Genomic DNA, 20,800 nt, shown 5'->3' on the forward strand with positions numbered 1-20,800 from the left:
GGGGTTCCAGGAAACTAGACGACTACATGAAGGGGAGATCACCGTCTGCATGGACAATGCTACGAGAGTGGCGGCTGTTGTAGTGGGAGATGTTTATTTATCTTTTGATAGGAATAAAACTTTGATTTTGAAAAATTATCTTTACGTACCATGTTTTAGAAAGAATTTGATTTTAGTTTCTAAATTATTTATGGATGGATATTCTATTTCTTTTGATGACAAAGTGGTTGTCAAGAAAAATAGGGTGGTTATCTATTCTGGTGCGTTGGTCGGCAATTTGTATACTCTTAATCCAATATCCAATAACTCCCACGATGCAACAAATGGAAATTAATAACACATCTATTAATTCTAATAAGAGAAAGCAACCTTCGGAAATGAACCAAACATATCTTTGGCATCTAAGGTTGGGTCATATTAACTTGAGTAGGATTCAAAGGTTAATTGTCGATGGATCTTTGGGTTCATTGGTAGTGGAAAACTTTCCGACCTACGAGTCTTGCTTGGAAGGAAAAATGACCAAGAGGCCTTTTAAGGCAAAGGGGTATAGAGCCAAAGAAGTGTTGGAATTGGTTCATTCTAATTTGTGTGGACCTATGACTATCTAGGCAAGAGGTGGTTTCGAATATTTTATCTCTTTTATATATGACTATTCGAGATATGGGTACATTTACTTGATGCGCCGCAAGTCTGAGTGCTTTGATAAGTTCAAAGAGTACAAGGCTGATGTAGAGAAACGTCATGGTAAAAGTATCAAGACACTACGGTCTGATCGTGGTGGAGAGTACCTCTTAGGAGAGTTTAGGAGTTACTTATCAAAGGTCAGGATTCAATCTCAATTGTCTACACCTGGTACACCCCAACAAAATGGTGTGGTGGAACGAAGGATTAGGACTCTTATGGAAATGGTTAGATCAATGACGAGTTATTCAGAATTACCAAATTCATTTTGGATATATGCTCTAGAAACGACGACATACATTCTGAACTTGGTACCTTCTAAGTCAGTACCCTCTACTCTCATAGAATTGTCGAATAAGCATAAGCCTAGTTTGAAACACATTTGGATTTGTGGAAGTCCAGCACATGTGCTGAAGGGAGATGCTGATAAGTTGGAATCACGTACGGAAGTTCGCTTGTTCGAGGGATATCCTAGAGGAACGAAAGGTGGTTTGTTTTATAGTCCTAAAGATCAGAAGGTCATTGTTAGCACCAATGCCCGATTTTTAGAAGAGGACTATGTAATGAACCACAAGCCCATGAGTAAAATTGTTCTTGAGAAAATAAGAGAGGACACTTCTATTTTAGTACCAACAGTACAAGATGAGATACCACAAGTAACTGCAACACGTATCACAAATGATGCACAATTACAGGTAGTGCCTCGTCGTAGTGGGAGGGTTGTTAAACAACTTGAAAGATTTATATTTTTGGGAGAGTCTTCGGACTTGATCCCTGGTGAACATGAAATTGATCCCTGGACATATGATGAAGCACTCCAAGATAAAGATGCAGCATCTTGGCATGAACTCTGAAATAGAATTTATGCATTCTAATCAGGTCCGGAAGCTTGTAGAACCACCAAATGATGTAAAAGACATTGGATGTAAATGAGTTTACAAAAGGAAAAGATAAACAGATGGGAAAGTGGAAACCTTTAAAGCGAGGCTTGTTGCGAAGGGGTATACTCAAAAAGAGGGAATCGATTATGAGGAAACTTTTTCGCCGGTAGTCATGCTTAAGTCTATCCAGATTCTTTTATCTATTGTTGCTCATATGGATTATGAGGTTTGGCAAATGGATGTCAAGACAACTTTCCTTAACGGAAGTCTTGAAGAAAACATCTATATGAAGCAACTAGAGGGATTCATTACGAAGGGCAAAAAAACATCTTGTATGTAAGCTCAATCGGTCCATTTATGGACTGAAGCAAGCTTTGAGATCTTGGAACATCCGATTTGATGAAGTGATCCAGTCTCATGGATTCATTCAGTGTCTGGATGAGTCTTGTGTATACAAGAAAAGTGATGGAAACGTGGTGGTATTTCTTGTACTATACGTAGATGACATTTTGCTCATTGTCAACAATGTCAAAGTATTGTCAAACGTAAGGGTATGGATGCCCAAGTATTTTGATATAAAGGACTTAGTAGAATGTAGACATATTCTTGGGACCAAAGTAATAAGGAATCGCAAGAAAAGGATGTTGTGCTTATCCCAAGCTTCATACATCGATATTATCCTAGCTCGTTTTAGCATGCAAAACTCCAAGAAAGGCTTTATACCTTTTCGACATGAAGTACCTTTATCTAAAGATATGTGTCATAAGACACCAAAGGAGATAGAGGAGATGAAGGTAGTTCCTTATGCTTCGGCTGTAGGAAGCCTAATGTATGTGATGCTATGTATGAGACTGGATATCTATTTTGCCGTGGGCATGGTTAACAGATATCAAAGTAACCCAGGACAGGGACATTGGACTGCCGTAAAGCATATATTAAAGTACCTGAAAAGGACTAGAGATTATATGTTAGTTTACTAGGCAGATGATTTGCTCCCTGTGGGTTACACGGATTCGGACTTCCAATCAGATAGGGGCAGTAGTAAATCAACCTCGAGGTATGTGTTTACTTTGGGAGGTGGAGTCATAGCATGGAGGAGTGTTAAGCAGAAATACGTTTCAGACTCCACCATGGAAGCTGAGTATGTGGTAGCTTCTGAGGCATCCAAAGAAGTTGTATGGCTCAGAAACTTCTTGATGGACTTAGATGTGATTCCTGGTTTGCCCAAAGTTATCACAATTTATTATGATAACAGTGGTGCAGTAGCAAACTCAAAGGAACCATGAGCCCATAAGGCAAGTAAACACATTGTGCACAAGTACCACTGATTACTACCCAATTTGTCATGAATTGAGCATCAAACAATGAAGTACCAAACCCCTCCTATGCTAATGTAGCATAGAAATGACTCGGGTCATCCGCCAACAAAAGTAACGATATGATAGTAAACTTAGGATCGTATATTATTTCTATTTTTGGGATTTTTAATATGGAATTGGGGGGTTTGGATTTTGATTATAAATCTAACAAATGAGAAACACAACAAGTAGGAAACTAATTTAATGCTGGAATGAAATCTAACTAAGTGTGAATAATTAATCTACAACGCATTGTCACACTACGCTATGGATTAACCATCAACACAATTAAACTAAGGAATGAAATGACAAAGCATAATGAAACCTAATTTAGTAAATGAAAGACAAAGCAAGTAATAAAGCTAAGCCTAACCTAACTATAATTGCAGAAAATAAAAGGCAATGTGAAGTAAAGCATCAACGAAACTAAGCATGTAACAAAACCTAAACTATGAAACAAAACCTAAACTAATCTATCCTAATTGCATTCGAATAAAGACTAGAACTTCACAAAATTGAAAGAACAAGTCAAAACTAGAATTAAACAAGTTAAAATGCATCAAATTGAACCTAACTATTGGTTGAAGCATTTCATCGAACATGTTGTGAGCATTAATCAAATTGAACATAATACGTGCAATTTAAACATGGAAGATCAAGTTAATACAAGCATTCAACCACAATTCAACACAAACATCAACAATGATAAAAGAAACAGAATTAAACCAAGAAAATCTACGCCACAGTTCACACTTCAACTACCGATTACCAACGACTATCCTCCGTCGTCACACGAAAGACTCGGCGATCGAACCCCGAAGCCGGTGAACAAAAACACTCTGCTGGTGGCTGCTTACGTCAACATGATGATGGTGAATGGATCTTCCAACAGAGAACCCTCGCTGGAAGTGGCTGGAAATGGTGGAATACCTGCTGCCGCTACCTCCTTGCTCCACCGCCTAAACCCCAAGAAACGGAGCTACCAGAAGAAAGCCGAACAGTGGAGATCACACCAGAGAACCCCTCTGGTGAGGTGAAGATGATCGGAATCGACGTCGTCGCTCGCTGCCCCCGTCGAGTGTGCTTGCTGCCGTCACCATTGGAAATCAAGAAGAAGAAGTGTCGTTGTGGATGTCCTGTCGGCGGCAGTAAAGAGAAGAGGAGAAGCCGCCGACCGGAGAAAGAAAAGAAGAAGAAGGGAGGTGCTGTGGAGAGCTCGCGTGCCCTAGTTGCGTCGAGAAAAAAAGTCGCGAGAAGAGGGGATCCTCATTCTGTGTCGTCGCATGAGGAGAAGAAGAGAAGTTTCTTAACGGGTCGGGTAAAGGTTTTGGGTAAAGGAAAAGACCCGTTAGAGCTTAGACCCAATTCATTAAGAGTAGAGTTCAAATTGGGCTTCAAATTGAATGAGTTGGGCTTTGGATAAGGAAAGAAGTGGATTGTTGTTGATTGGATTCTTCTTTCTTGATCCAAATTGGAATGAAATGAACTAAGCTCTTAAAATTAGCTCATGCTCAACCCTAGCATTGCATCCAATTGATTTGACTCAACTCATGTCTATGGCTCCTTGAATTCCCTACAAAACCAAAATAAAAACATGTGATTAAATTCCATGATTGTAGGAAATTTACATTTAAGTCCAAAATAAATTCAACTCACAAAATGTAATATAAACACAAAATTAGCATGTGAGAAGATAAAAATGCTAAGTAATAAGAGCCAAAATAATGCACAAAAATACATGTTATCAACCATCTGATATGAGACATCGTAAAACGAGGAGAGGTTGTTGTTGCCAAGATTACATCTGCAGATAACCTGGCAGATCTTTTCACTAAGGCCCTTCCGGCGAGAGCTTTTGATAGACATGTTAAGGGGATGAGAATCAAATGTGTGACAGTATTTACGGCAGCATAGTCTTTTAGTATAAGTAGGAGATTGTTGGGATGTATACTATAAGCCTAGCTTTTGTATGAACATCTGTTTTGAAATATTTTGAAATGAGAATCACTTTGGTAAAATGTTTACATTTTATATTTATATATATGTCAATGCAGTTGCCCATTTAATTTATATTGTAGATAACATGGTGTGTGGTGTCACATAGAAGATCATGTTATCGGTTCCTTATAAATTATAAATAGTAGCTCACAACCAAGATGGATTGGGACAAATTGTTGGTGCAGCGGGGCCGACAAGAGGGGGGTGAATTGCCTACACAGTAAAAATACCCTCCTCATTTCTTTCAACTCAAAAAATGTAATAATAATAAAGAAATAAAATAACAGAAATAAAGAGGAGATAGAGAATTTAACTTGGTTACAACCCAGGGGGTTGTTAATCCAAGGCGATGAAAAAGCTCAGAAAGATCTCCTTCTCTGAAGGCGGAGAAGCCTTTTACACACTGAAAGCTATAAACTATTGCTAGGAATTGAATACTGAGTTGATTAATTAATTTCCTAGATCCAGGGGCCTTTATATAGCTCCTAGAAATCTTATCCTGAGTGTTGAAGCCGCCTTCAAGAGGGTTAAGGGCGCCTCCAAGCAGTTTGACCGGATAAAGCTCTATCCGGTTGTAAACGGTCACAAAGACTGGGTCTGAGGCGCCTCCAATACCCTTAAAGGCACCTCAGATTGGTCGGAGGCACCTTCAAGGTGATGGAGGCGCCTTCAATGTTGAGGGTGCTCTCAATGATGTTGAGGGCGCCTTCGACCTACATGGTATAAATACTGCCTTCAACCTGCATGGTATAAATAGCCTCCAACTTAACTTTTTCCTCTTCTTCGGAAGCTCCGATCGCTTGGGTGATTTCGGCCAACCGAAATAGGGCTCACTCGAACCCAATTTCCGGCCTTCTCCTCGAGCAGGCTTTCGACCTGGCTTCTCATCCCTAGAACGCTGTGCACGTTCTTCTCGTCCATTGGTGTACTCTTCCGCAGCTCTTTCGTCCTTCGGACACACCGAGCCCGTCGGCTCCCTTCCCATGTCGTCCTTCTCGCTAGCTGCATCTTCCGCTCAACTTCCTGCGCTCCTAACCTAACTTGGTTGATCACATCAAAACACCCACGGGGTCCAACACAAATCATTGGAACGGTTGTAGTGTGATTTGGTATTAGTCTGTCTTGACTATAAAATTACACTAGTACACTATGTGTGTATTGAGCAGGAACGTTTGAGGTTGTTTGATTTATACTAACTACATAAAAAAATAGAACCTCTGTTATTATGGATGTGCATCATGTTAATCCCTATATAATAACAAGCACGTATACTTAGTATTTATTTTTTTAACTTATCAATAGGTGAGAATTATTCGTTAAATCAATAGGTCCGATGAGTTATGAAATAGTACTGTTTATATGGTGTATTGTTGATTATAGGAGAAATCTGTGTCCTAATTATTTAGGCTGATGATGTCCCCTTGAGGAGCTCATAAGGATTATCATGTAAACCCTGCAGGTGGACTTAGTCCGGCATGATAATAAAGTTGAGTGGTACTACTCTTGGAATCAGATGTTAATTAATTGAGTTGTCAATAACTCATTTAATTAACCGACATATGATATCTTAAACACAGGGAGATTAACGCACTCAAGATAAGAAGGAGCACATATTGTAATATGGGATTGGTGTGGTAGTTCAATAATAACTCTTTAGTGGTATGAGTTATTATTGATGGACTTGAGTTGAGTGTTCGGGTCGAACACAGGAAGCCCAAGCCCATCAGGAGGCCTAAACCAATTCCTCCTCTAGGTCCCTGTTGTAGCCTTTATATAAAGCCTCTCATCCACCCCATCCATGTTAAGGTTTTGGTTAATCTTGCTTTCCTAGGGCCGGCGCCACCTCCTCCTCCTAGGGTCGGCACCACCTCCACCTCCTCGCTAGGGCCGGCACCACCTCCACCTCCTTGCTAGTGGTCGACGCCTCCTCCTTGCTAGGGTCGGCGCCTCCTCTTGCTTTCCTTTGTGGGTGGCGGCTTGGAAAAGGAGAAGAAGAGGAGAAGGTGCCCCATCCTAGTTATTCTCTTGGTGGTCGGCGGTTTGGAAACAAAGAATGGAAGGGTGTTTGTTATCTTAGTAGATCGTCACCCACACGACGTCCAAGAAGAGGAGAGGAATACAATAGAAGATCAAGAGGTCTTTAGCTACAAAAGAAAGGTACAACTAGTTCTTTGATTCCGCTGCGTAATTAGTTTAGTTTTCTTTGTATCGATTCTGAATACCAACACAAGAGGCCAGCGGTCTTGTATTTCGATCAAGATGTGCTTTGATCCATCGAGAACTTGCTTGATTGATCAAATATATGTCTGATCGAACATGCGGGTTGTTAAGAACATTTCTGTACTTGTACAATTTTTGTATAGGGGAAATTGAAACAGAATGGAATTCCAGCACCTTCATCAATTCAGTATGCGCTCAACGCCTTCCTGATAACTCCAGAGTGGTCATCCTTAGTAGATGCATACTACATCTCTAAGGACTTCGAGGTAAGTACTCTAGAGAATTTGTTTTCTACCTTTGAACTGTTAGAGTGTATACTAAAAGCCTAGCTTTTGGTATAAACATTTATCTAGAAATAAGAATCACATTGGTCAAATATCTACATTTATGATAAATGTAGTTGTTCAATTAATTTATATTGTAGATAACATGGTGTGTGGTGTCACACACAGAGGATCATGTTATCAGTACCTTATAAATTATAAACAGTAACTCACGACCATAATGGAAAGGAACAAACCATTGGAAGGTCGTAGTGTAATTAGGTATTAGTTTATCTTAACTATATAATTACACTAGTACACTTAGAGTGTATTGAGTAGGACCATTTGAGGTCGTTTCTTTTATACTGGCTTTATAAAGAAACAAAGACCTCGGTTATTATGGAAGTGTGTACTCTTAATCCTAATATAATAACAAGCACATATATTTGATATTTATTTCTTTAATTTATCAATGGGTGAGATTTAGTTCGATAAATCAATAAGCCCGATAAGTTGGGAAATGATATCACTTATAGTGTGTGTTGTTGATTATAGAAGGAAACTGTGTCCTAGAGATACTAGGTTGATAATGTCCTCAAGAGGAGCTCATAAAGATTGTCATGTTAAACCCTGCAGGTGGACTTAGTCCGGCATGATAATAAGGATGAGTGGTACTACTCTTGGACTTAGATATTAATTAAATGAGTTGTCAGTAACTCACTTAATTAGTGGACATTCGATATCTTAAACACAGGGAGACTAACACGCTCATAATAAGAAGGAGCCCAAAAATGTAATTTGGGATTGGTGCGGTAGTTCAATAATAGTTCTCTAGTGGAATGAATTATTATTGATAAAATTAAGTTGTGTGTTCGGGGCGAACACGGGATGCTTAATTTTATCGGGAGACCAAAACCAATTCCTCCTCTCGGTCCCTATCGTAGCCTCTTATTTATAGAGTACTATACCCACCTATACCCACCTTCATACCCATGTTATAGGGGCCGGCCAAGCTAGCTTGAGGATCAAGCTAGGGCCGGCCAAACCATTGGTTCATGGGTGGCCGGCCCTAGCTTGAACCCAAGCTTAGGTGGCCGGCCCTATTTAATTTAAAAAGAATTTTAATTTTAAAATTTTCTTATGTGAAAGATATAATTTATTGAAGAGATTAAAAATTAAAATATCTCTTTTATAAGTCTCTACAAAAGATTAAAGAAAGAGATTAAATCTCTTTCCTTATTTGTAGATTAGAAAGGATATTTTATTTCTCTTCTTTATAAATTATTCACATGTTGAAAAATTAAAATTATAGAAATTTCTTTTTATAAACCAATCATAAAAGGGATAAAAATTATTGGAGAAATTTTTTATAAAATTTCTGGAGACAAATTAGGAAGTTTTAATTAATTAAAACTCTCCTTGTTTTGTTTTTAAAGTGGCCGGCCATTGTGTTTAAAAGAAGAAAATTGTTTTAATTAAAATAATTTTTCTTTACATGGAAAAAGAATTAAGGAAATTTTGTAATTAAATTTCCTAATTTGCCTAGGCCAAGGAATATAAAAGAAGAGGTGAGGGTGCCTTCATGGGAACAACCTCTATTATTTTTCCTCCCTCTTTTCCTTGGTGTGGTGGCCGGCCCTTCCCTTTCTCTCTTCTCCTCTTGTTGGCCGAAACCTATCTTCTTGGTGGAGCTTTTGTTTGTGGCCGGATACTACTTGGAGAAGAAGAAGAAGAAGGAGAGAAAGCTTGTATCCCTTGGAGTTTGGTTGGTGTTTTGTTCTTCGTCCTTGGTGAAGCTTCTTTGTGATTGGCCGAACCTAGCTAGGAGAAGAAGAAGGTGCTTGGTGGTTTCTCATCTCGGAAGATCGTTGCCCACACAACGTCCGAGGTTAGAAGAGGAATACGGTAGAAGATCAAGAGGTTTTTCTATAAGGTATAACTAGTAAATTTTATTTCCGCATCATGCTAGTTATTTATGGAAATAATACCAAATACAAGAGGCTTACGTTCTAGTATTTCGAATATGTTTTTTCGAAGTTGTGTTCTTTTGTTTTTTTTTTTCCTTGTGATTTGATTGTTCTCTTTGGTTAACCTAAAGTTATTTTAGGAAATTAAATATTAGCTTTCTATTAAAGGTTTTGTCTAGTCGGTGGTGGTTGCTCCCATATCCAAGAAGGCCATGTGCCTCGCCACGTCAGTACTGGGAACCTTTTATGGAAATTAATATTTAATGGAATTAATAACTTAAGGAGACTTGGGTCGAACGTGTTAAGTTTCGCAGGAGATCCAAGTCAAAAACCTAAAAGAACAAATAGATTAAGTTTTGGATCAAACGTGTTAAGTTCCGCAGGAGATCCAAAATTTAATTTAAAAGAACACATGGTAGCTAGGAAAAGGTTCAGATCTTTGTACAAAATTTTTGTACAGTGGAACCTATAGGCTTTCCGAGTAGCAACCAACATGAACTTCATGAAACTCGATGTGTAAATTCTAAAGAAATCAAAAAGTCGAACGACGATCTTGCCTTGAAAGCCAAGATGGAGGATCCTAACTCCGAAGCGTCGATCGATGAAGATGAAGCAGCGCTACTAGTAAGAAAGTTTAATAAATTCATTAAAACTAAGAAAGTGGTTGTTCGAGGGATATTAATTTCTTTAAAAGGCTTTGTCTAAGAAAGTGGTTGTTGCTCCAATATCCAAGAAGGCCTAGTGCCTCGCCACAGCCTGGAAGCTTATTATTGAAACAAATATTTAATTGACTAACTGTTAAAACGATTTACCATTATAATATGTTAACAAGTTAAAATAAAATTTTAACAAAATGTTTTTTACTCTTTTATTTTTTTTCAAAATACAAAGTATGACTTTATGAAAATTTTTAACCATTCTATTTACTATTTTTTAAGTACTCCTCAAAATTCATTTCAAAATATTCTAACTTCTTATGTTGTTTTTTCCTTTTTTTTTTTGATGTGATCGAAGGGGGAGGAACAAGTACAAGTTTAGGGGGAGTAAGGGATATTTTTTAAATTTTTTAATGCATGCTAACCTTTTTAATGCATGCTTAACTTAATTTTGTAATTTCTTTTACAAAATTTATGTTATTGCAATTTGTTTATTTTTTTTCCCTAACTTGAATTTGGGTTGATGCACATCAAAAAAGGAGAGATTGTTGGAACCCCGTGGTATTTTTGATATGATCAACCAGGTTAAGTTATGTACTGTTGTGTTTGACCCTTGTGTCTAAGTGTGCAGGAGCATAGGAACACAAGAAGTTGAGCGGAAGACACAGCTAGCGAGAAGGATGACACGGGAAGGGAACCGACGGACTCAGTGCATTCGAGGGATGAGGTGCAACGGAAGAGTACACCAATGGACGAGAAGACGAGAAGGATGTGCGCGACGTTCCGAGGGACGAGAAGCTGGACCAGAAGCCTACTCGACGAGAAGGCCGAAAAATGGATTTGGGTGAGCCCTATTTCGGATGGTCGCGATCACCCAGGCGATCGGAACAGTAGAAGAACGAAAGAAGGCTGAAGATACTGCTAAGGGCGCCTTCAAAGTGAATTAAAGGCGCCTCCGAGGCGTCTCCATGGCGCCTCTGCGCCTTACTGTGGAAGACACCTTCCATGGCTGGAAGGCGCTTTCAATGAACAGTACGAAGGTGCCTTTCAGCCCTATGGAAGGCACCTTCGACCAGGCTGATTTTAGCCGTTGCCAAAGGATAAAATTTTATCCTTTGGATTTTATCCTTTGGCGCCTCACTGGAGGTGTCTTCCAGCCCTATGGAAGGCGCCTTCAAGCCACGGACAAGACTTTTCAAGGGCTATACAAACACCCCTGGACCTAAGAAATAGACAATCAACTCCTGTATTCTTTTTCTAGCAACTGTCTGAGCATTTAACGATTGTAAGAAGCTTCTCCTCCTACGTGAAGGAGATCTTTTAAAGCTTTTCATTACCCTTAGATTAACAATCACCTAGGTTGTAACTAAGTAAATAGTATGCCTCGTCTCTTTAGTTATTAATTTAAGTTGTTATTATTGTTGCTTTTAATTTGAGTTGAAAGAACAGGCAAGGTATTGTTTGTGTTTTCAGGTTATTCACATCTCCCTTCTATCGGGCTCCAAAGGTCCTAACAAGGTGTTGTAAGAACGCTGATCAAAAATCTTTGAAGCTCTGGATAGATCCGATCGACAACCTCTTGAACCACCGCTGCGTTGACCTGGAGAGTATGGTGTGGAACACCCGACATTTAACCCTATTGGTATATGGGTGGAGCATGGCAACATTATCACATTTGATCAAATGATCTTTAGGATCGGTTGCTCCCATGTATTCCTTGATCATCAAAGGCCTATAATGGCGTGGCAGTTGGTTGTTGAGGATCTCTTAGGAGAACTGTCGGTTAATCTGCTCGGGAGGTATCGAGCCATGGTGCTTTACCCTTTTGCTCATCCTAGATAGGCACGCCATCTGATGAGGAGTTGAGTGCTCACTTTGCTTAGCCTTGCACTTCTGACGGTGTGTGGAATAACGCACAATGGTAAGGGATGAGGGCGTTCGGTGCATCTCGAAAGACGTCGATCGGCCTGTTGCTTTGCTTCCCGTCGGCTTGATCTTCTGCTCAGGCTCTAGGTTCAGCGTGCTGACCCGTTCCTGACGCGGCAGGGTCATCCACTCGGCGACTAGCCGCTATTCGCTGTTGCTCCATCATCTTCGCCGCTCAGGGTTATATCAACAACTCCAAGTCTTCTTGGGTTAGTGTTACCATAGTACGTCATCCAATATCCTCCTTCATACTTCGGATTCAGGTAAAACTTTCTACAAACAACGCCAAAGATGATCCTGTCCGAAAATGGAGATGGCGGCAAACTGGGAGTGTGGCTGGAAAGTTGATGAAACTATGGTTCCACGCAAGCCTACAATACACAGTCATTAGTGCCGGGCTGGGAAGAGGTTCCCAGCAATGGCCCTTCGACGCTCAAGTCAGTTTCCGGCGAGTAGAAAAGATGGAGAAATGTAGCAAGAGCTTGTAGAAAATGAAATTACGCATACCTTCGCCTGTAGACGGGGACCTCCTTTTATAGTGTCACTGTAGCGTTCGTGCACGTATCTCAAGGTGTAGGCACGTTTTATAGATGTTCTAGGAAAAGACAAGTCAAAAAGTATCCCTGACACCATTTCTTAAGCAGCCATGCAACTTTCTGATGCGACAGCCTGGAAGCTTCTAAAGTACGATTTACATGTTGGGCATACTCTGTTGTCAACAACACAAACTCCCAAGAGGATATGATGGAATATTTCGTGAGTCCACATGTAGTTGATCAGCCACTACTCGGCCGGGTTATCCGGTCCGGATGTAATGCACAAAAACATTACCCTGCTTTTCGTTCGACTGTACTGCTGTCGGAGGGCTACCCTTTGGTCCAACCGGACATGTCTTCCGCTTGGGAATAGTGGTCCAGGGAACTGCTGCTTGGCTATCAACCTTAATCGTGGGCTTTCTCAAAGCAGTCGTTTGGGCCCAACTGGGCCGACATGGTGGTTGCGCCCGACCGAATAAACTATGTCGTTGCTTGGCTTAATCGATTTGATTCTTGGGTCGGGGCTTTCGACTACTCTGACTTTAACCTCCACGTCTACTACTTTTCTTTCACTTTGACCTACTGGTGGACCCCTCTTCATCACCCCATCATCCATGAACATAGCTAAATTTGCTAGTATTTAAGTTATTTATTTAATTTAATTACATTGTACCTTAGATTGATTATAAATAAAAGCTTAAATGAAATATCAAAGCCCTTAGGATGTAGCATAGACGGTGGACATATGACATCTCTGACGTAATGACCAGAGGTCGATTCTCAGGAACTGACGACTTAGGGTATATCCCATTATATGTCCGGCACTTATGTACTTACATGTACCTCCTTCCATCTTCCATATCCATGGAGTCGATACTAAGAAGATCATAAATGAAATATCCAAGTTTGTTGGTTAATATCTTATATATTTACCGTTCTATTTAATATACAAAAATATTTTAATTTTAATTTGACAATATATTCAGTTGAGTTCTTTTATATAATTTTTATTCTAAAAAATTATGTTGGCCAATTCTGAAGAAATGGACATTTTAATACAGGTAAAATACAATCATATATTATTATTAATTTGAATTTTTTAGTGCTATATGACCACTCACTATAATGTACATATAAAATCTTGAACATTAGACTTATGTGGGGAAAAAAATTACATTGCATTCTATCCAAAATCTAAAATATTTAAAATTTTGAACATTCGACTTAATTTTTTAACTTCTGATCGAATAAGCGGGTGCTTTTCACGAACGGTAGTGCTGTCATTAGTGTATTTCTACCCATTTACTGGATTGAGATAAATAAACAATAACAGCTCCGGGATCTTTGCAAGATACATTTAATTACGTAGTGTTTATTTGAATATGGAAAGTCCATGCTCTCACCCTCGTCAAAATTTACCTTTCTTTTGTGTTTTGAGCTTTGTTGTTTGGTAAATTTGTAGCAAATTATACTTGAGAAAAACGAATTGAAATGATAAAGAAATAGGTGCAATAGCAAGGCATCTAAATATAAAATATGGATGTCATAGGTAGATAGACAGGGACTCAAAGAGTGATGCTCTAGTTGAGACGCTGAGTTGCAACGAAATCTTTACAATTGGTAATTCAGGGCTCAATGCCACATTTCTTTATTAAAGAAACTATAATAATAATAATAATAATAATAATAACTACAGTGCGTAAGATCCGCGTCTCTTTATCACTAGAGTTTAACATTTGTTACTGGCGCATTGTTCATTCAAATAGAGCTAAATATTATATAGAGGGTTGAAAGAGAGAGGAAGGTGGAAAATTTTTCCCCGCCCGAAAAAAATTCCTACGATCAAGACCACATATGAAAAATATTCTGCCTTTCCATATCCAATATATTTTTTTCTATTAAAAAAAACACTTCTAAAACCACAATCTCTCCCTTGTCTTTTCCCTTATCACATTACCCTCATAGTTCATTCCCTGAAAAATTCAATATTAGAATCCGTTCGATAGGGTTCTCGTCATTTCGCTGTCAAATCGACGATGAAGGATGCTCGTGACCAACGAACGAAATCACCTTAGCATATATTTAAAAATTTACAACAGACGGCTGTTACACTAGCTCTTGCCAAGCATAATGTTTTCTTGTTTTCAATAATTACAGCGCAAGAACCAGTTCTGCAGATTCTGCTCCAAATGTTTCTATCCAAATCCGATGTTACACTTCTAGTAAAGAATAGGGATGATATGATAGTTAATCGGGATGATATGATAGTTGGAGATGAACATATATAATCATCTTTTGCTTATGATAGCTTGTGCTTAACGATCCTCTCATAAATACCAATCTCCATCCTATCGTGTATTTAGCGTTGTGCGTAATGAGGGAAATCATCTGAACATTTATTACGATGCATCTTCTCATTATTAGAAAAAGGATAAAAAAAAAATGAATTCAAGTGTTAGGGTTATGGGAGGACGGGTATTAAACTATTGTCAGTCTGCACAGTGAAACTATCTCATTCCGCCTATCAATCCACACAATGAACCTATCTGAGACGTAAAACTCTTCATCGTGTCATAACCCAGTGACAATGACGCTGACGACAACAATGAAGCTTTGAAGAGTTGTCCAAAATGACAGTAAAGCTTCCACAAGCTGTTTGAGATGCCAATAAAGCTTTTACAAGCCAACAGAGATAATGGCAAAGCCTCTATGAGTACTCCGAGACAACGATGAAGCTTCCGCAAGCTGTCTCAGATGACTGACAAAACTTCCATGAATACCAGAAACCAAGACAACAATGCACAAGGGCTTCGTGGCACCACAAAGAGCTTCTGCGAGGATGAAGTTAGGTCATTATGATTTACTATTGTTCCTTTTCTTCTCTCTAATTTCCTCCTGTATGTGTCTTTATTACCATTCGATGGCACTCACAATAGGAAAAGACTTTGTTTATGCCGAGGATTAAAATTCCAACTCAGAAAAAGATTTCAAACTGCGATAAATATGCCAATATGCGAAGCAAGTGTCCCATAAAAACTTGATATTGTATATCCAAATAATAACATGCCCCTAAATCTATTGAAGATGTGCCATAACTGGATTTCCTAACAAACCAAGCAACGAATCTTCATTTCCATAAAATCGACACAAGTATCAGATTCCTGTTCTCCTAGTAGATATAATTATCAAGAGAGATTCGAACTACGAATAAAATGGCTTGTGACAGACAGCAGCCTGACAAAGTGGTTCAAAAAGGAGAATATTTGATTTTTGTATGGATTTAACATATCACAAACTACAGTCTACAGGTAGTTGAGTCCATAAAATGGAAAGAAGAATATCACTAATGTGACTTATTTAAACAAGACTTATTAAAGGTAACAGATAAAATTTGCTGAGAGAGACGTACTTTGGACATCTCTTAACCGCCACGAACAACCTAAAATAACTACCCAGGTGCAATTTTATAAGCAGAAAAAAGTTTATTTTTATCAAAGTCGACAAACTAATGCTACATATATGTCAACTTCCATCACTGGTCCTGGAACAGATCCCTTGCAATGCTCCTAAGCAAAAACTTTCAAGAGTAATTGTGATCACCTTCTCACATCAATTTATCTATGTTTTCAGACGAGCACAAATATCCAACACGTGTGTGGATCTTTTATGTTTGATAAACCTATTTGTAAAATTTTTTAGATGACAAATAATAACATCAATCCATTTAGACTAGTGTCCAAGTGTCCATATATAATATGGGTACGGAAAAAATAGACAAAAAGTTCAAATACCAAATTTTTTTAAATTCTCCATATAAAGAAATAAGATAATACAGCATATAAAGTTTTTGCCAATCCATATAAGTTATTGAGTCCTACATAGGTAGTATAGTTTCGTCAAGTGACATCCATTTCCATTTCTTTGGTTGGTGTTCTACCAAGTTCTAACTAATTCATAAAAAATAGTCTTTCTAATTTATCCTCAATATAAAATGTAGATATTATCTATGTTGGCAATTACGTATATGAAAGAACACTCAATGATGATAAAAACAGTATTAGTATAGTAGTTTAAAAACTTGACACAATAAGATGGACTGTTCTCAAAAGAGTTGATGACTGGACTGTAGTTGAGGATTTTCAAGAAATATATCATCAAAAAACATGATATGTTCTTCAATCCCCTTCAAATTGAAGATACTAGAGGATCTAAATTTTAGGGATACAGAAAGACATTGCAAAAGGTTGGAAAGTAAGATGGATTAAAATTTCAGAATCTACTTGAATCAGAAGTTAATATCTTCACAGATTAGGTCCAATATCGCTCATAGAGACACCGATTCATCTAAAATGAGGGAGAAAGTCTGGAGAGGTTGACTTTGATAATAAAGAAGTGTGATAGTAGAGAAAGACAACAATTAATATCTTACTCAATTATGCACATGGGAAATGAATAAAAATTTGAACTCACATAATTCAGCTTAAAGGCAAAAGGAGAAAGGAAAATGCTACTGCATCAAAATTTAAATCAAGTGCTAGGCCCCCATCCATTCAAATCAGAAGCTAAAGGAGAGCATGATTCTGGGTAATTTGATCATTTCTGTCATTGTTTCCATCTTCGTCTACCCTTTCCCAAGTAAATAACTGTTTTCCTTCTTATTCTCCTCTCCTACCCCTTTCTTTAGTAGGGTAGTGGCATGAAGATGAATGAAGGAAAAAATAATAGAACATTGAAAGAGAGAGAAATTGAGTTTAACATGCTGGAGGGAGGAGAGGCCACACTATCATAAAATTTGCGGCCTTCCCTAAAGAGATTGTAGAAGAAGAGAATTAGCTTGTACACCAAGTCGAGAGGGAAAAATCCTAACATATTGATCTAAAATAGCCTTGAACAACATCTTCAAAGTGAATGGTGAAACTCAAGTTGGTTTGTTAAAATTAGCAGTAGCAACCGTCGTGCAGTATTGATGCATCTAAGAGCAAAAGAGGCATAGAAAATAATAATAATAATAATAATAATAATAATAATAATAATAATAATAAAACTCAACAAATTGAAAGAGAAACGAGTAATTGCCATAGCATGCATGATATACCTAAGAGAAATAATGTACATTACAATCTTCTCCCTTCAGTACATGATACTTCTTCTCTTTAGGCATGCAACTAACATTGGAAAATCATATTTCAGGAAATCTTTTAGGATCTATATAGCATCAAGATAGAAGATCGCAGCAACTCTCAACAGTACAAGGTAATACCACGAATAGTCAAGATGTTAAACAAGGTTAGTATTCACACACCTACTCAGAGATTAACCACACACTTGTTTGGTGCTGAGCTAAGCAGATGACCCGTGGTAGTCGCATTCGTACCATTTCCGAACCCAATCGGAACGTCATTACAGTAAACCCTCAAGGTATGCCACCTGGTCCTCCATGCCCCGGATCGAAACCTAACCAAGGAGAAAACCCGAACATTGAATCTTACTGAGCCATCACCTCGCCCACGGTCCGACTCGATCCCCCTCGCCACATCGGAATTGACGTACCACCCGAGCGCCGCCAGTCGAGCTTTGAGAACGGTGGTTTCGCCCGTCCCTTGATAGAACGGTGCGAGAGAGTTTTCGGACAAGATGTCGGAAGAATATAGCACGCTGGCGGTGACGCGCTCGTAGTAGATGCGCATCTTATGGTTGGGGTTGTGGACGGTGATGTTGAGGTCGAAGGTGGCGGATAACTGCTGCTGTTGAGCGGAGAGGTTGAAGCCGGTGACGGCAGCAGAGGAGACGGTGAACTCGGGGAGCCGGGGGCGGAGGACGAGCCAGAAGATGAGCGCGAGAAGGCCGAGGAGGATGAAGACCGCGACGGCGATGGAGAGGAGGCGGCGAAGGAAGGTGGTGTTGTAGCGGGGAGGAGGAGCGTACGCCGGAGGAGGAGGGTAGAAGGGCGGCGGGGGAGGGGCGCCGTTCGGATAGTAGGAGGTGGGCTGAGGAACAGGGTAGGGGTAGGCGGATCCGGAGGCTGGGTAGCCGGTGACGACGGCAGGCTTGGGATTGCCGGCGGAGGAACTCATGGCAACGCGACTCGAGAAATCAGGGAGACGGGAGTTGTGAAGAGTTGGAGTTGGGTGGAGATGGATGGAATCACGCAAACGCGTAAGCGGTTCGGCAATGCGATGCTTCTACCCCTAAATTGACACGCAAAGGTCGGTTCCAGTATTCCAGAAAACCGTATTTTGTACCGAGAAAAAACAAACGCGTAAGTGGTTCGGCAAGGCGATGCTTCTACCGCTAAATTGAAACGCAAAGGTCGGTTCAAGTCTTCAAGAAAACCGTATTTTGTACAGAGAAAAAACATGTATAAATCTCTTCCAATTTCGAATTAAATAACAGGATAAATTTATGATCAGATTTGTAAAGAAATATGAAATATCAAAAGGTAAATTTTAAATTTATAATATGACAGACTAATGAATATTATGTAGGTACTCATTTTTTTTAATTCATCAATGCACTTAGAGAATTTCGATTGTGTCTATTTCAATTTCTATGGATTTTTGATATTACAAAGAATTCATATATGATGTCCATTATTTATTTCGATTTTTAATAGATATTAATATATAAAATCAATGAATCGGTAAAAAAACTCACGTTGGGCCTGGTATGGACTCAGGGCCAACGTGGGCTTGATATATTCCATATCAGGTCCAACGTGGACGTTTTTAATGAATCTTTCATTTTGCTTGTTAATATCTATGAAAAGTCAAAATAAATAATAAATATCATATTTGAACTCCTTGTAATTTCAGAAATTCATAAAAATTGAAATGAGTACAATCGGAGCTCTCTAGGTCAATCAGTGTGGGTTTTAACCGAAACTCTCTGATCGACCTAGAGAGCTCTGATTACACTTATTTTAGTTCCAGTGGATTTCTAAAATTTCAAAGAGTTCAAATATATTATTCATTGTTTATTTTTACTTCTTCAAATGTATTAAAATGTTATTAAAAAATTGACTAATATTATTCATATGTTCTACATGTCTATAAAAAAAGAAAAGAGAGAGAAATACAGTGGAGAAAAGAAAAATCGTAGAAAAAATCAAATTGTTATGAGAGTAAAATAGGAAACGCACTTAAAAAAGTGTGTTCTTTGATTAAATATCAAAATAGCATATGTTTTTTTTGGTAAATTTAGATCTCTATGCGCCCTTTGATAAATTGCCGAATATGAAATATCAAAAAGTAAATTTTAAATTTAAATCTTAAAAAAAATTCTGAGCACTAATTTAATTGATTTCGGTTTAAGATTCAATCTAAATTTTTAAAAATAAAATTTTTAACAAGTAGCGGCAGGTACAGGTGAAATCATATATTTTATTTAATATCTCTATATAATTATCATTCAATATTTTAATTAATTATGATTTTTAATTTAATTATTTATAATTTTTAATTAATATATTAATTAATTTATAATTTATAATTAAATTAAATTTATAATTTTCATTTAATATTTAATTAATTTATAAATTTTAATTTAATTATAATGATTTATATGTTTTATATTTTTTTAAAAAATAATAATTTGTTAACAATTTTATTAAAAGTTTATATTTATATAAAAGAAAGAAATTATTACTACTAGAAATAAAATATTATAATTAAATACTTTATAAAGTTAACTTTATTGCAAAAATAATTCACATGTAAAATAACTCATTTTAAAATTATTTTGGATACAACAATATTTTGTTATTAATTATTGGCTTCATCTCCAAGAAAAAAAATAGATTTTATTTTTCACGACTGTTTTTGAACTAGAAACCTCAAATCTCACTTTCACAATGATAAAAGCTTTTTTGTTTAGCTTTTTTTAATTTTACAAATCTGGTATTAGAGATGCCTTAAGTATTGGCTGACATGCCAAATCTATAACTATAAAATATACACAAAATATTAATTTCATATTTCTCAGTGTAAGTATTATACATGTAAACATTCACATAATAAATGACAGCAAAGGATATGGGCACAAATTGTACTCTGTTAAATTAATGGAATTTATATAAAGCGAGGGAAAAAGAGTCTTTGTATACCGTAACCTTAAAACAATTCAAAGTTCAAACTATCATGTTGATATTGTTTACAAAAAAAAAAACAAAGTCAAAACTTGTCAGAGATACTATCATATGGATCGACAAGTTGCAAATTGGAAACCTTGGTTTGTTTTGTGCGCAAAAAACTGATCCTGCCAAACCACATTCTCAAAGAAGAGGTTAGAATAATCGAGTTAGGGGGGTTATCGGATG

The 20,800-nt window shown here is 37.8% G+C and overlaps 1 protein-coding gene across 1 annotated transcript; it reads right to left on the reverse strand.

Annotated features, from left to right (window-relative positions):
- Positions 1 to 17,558: 17,558 nt before the first annotated feature.
- On the reverse strand, positions 17,559 to 18,688 carry LOC122005282 (NDR1/HIN1-like protein 10). The gene has a single exon (XM_042560268.1). It carries the CDS (start codon positions 18,558 to 18,560, stop codon positions 17,793 to 17,795), a length of 768 nt encoding a protein of 255 aa, XP_042416202.1. The 5' UTR covers positions 18,561 to 18,688; the 3' UTR covers positions 17,559 to 17,792.
- Between the last annotated feature and the right edge of the window lie 2,112 nt (positions 18,689 to 20,800).

Source organism: Zingiber officinale, chromosome 7B (genome assembly GCF_018446385.1).
Source record: "Zingiber officinale cultivar Zhangliang chromosome 7B, Zo_v1.1, whole genome shotgun sequence".
NCBI lineage: Eukaryota > Viridiplantae > Streptophyta > Magnoliopsida > Zingiberales > Zingiberaceae > Zingiber > Zingiber officinale.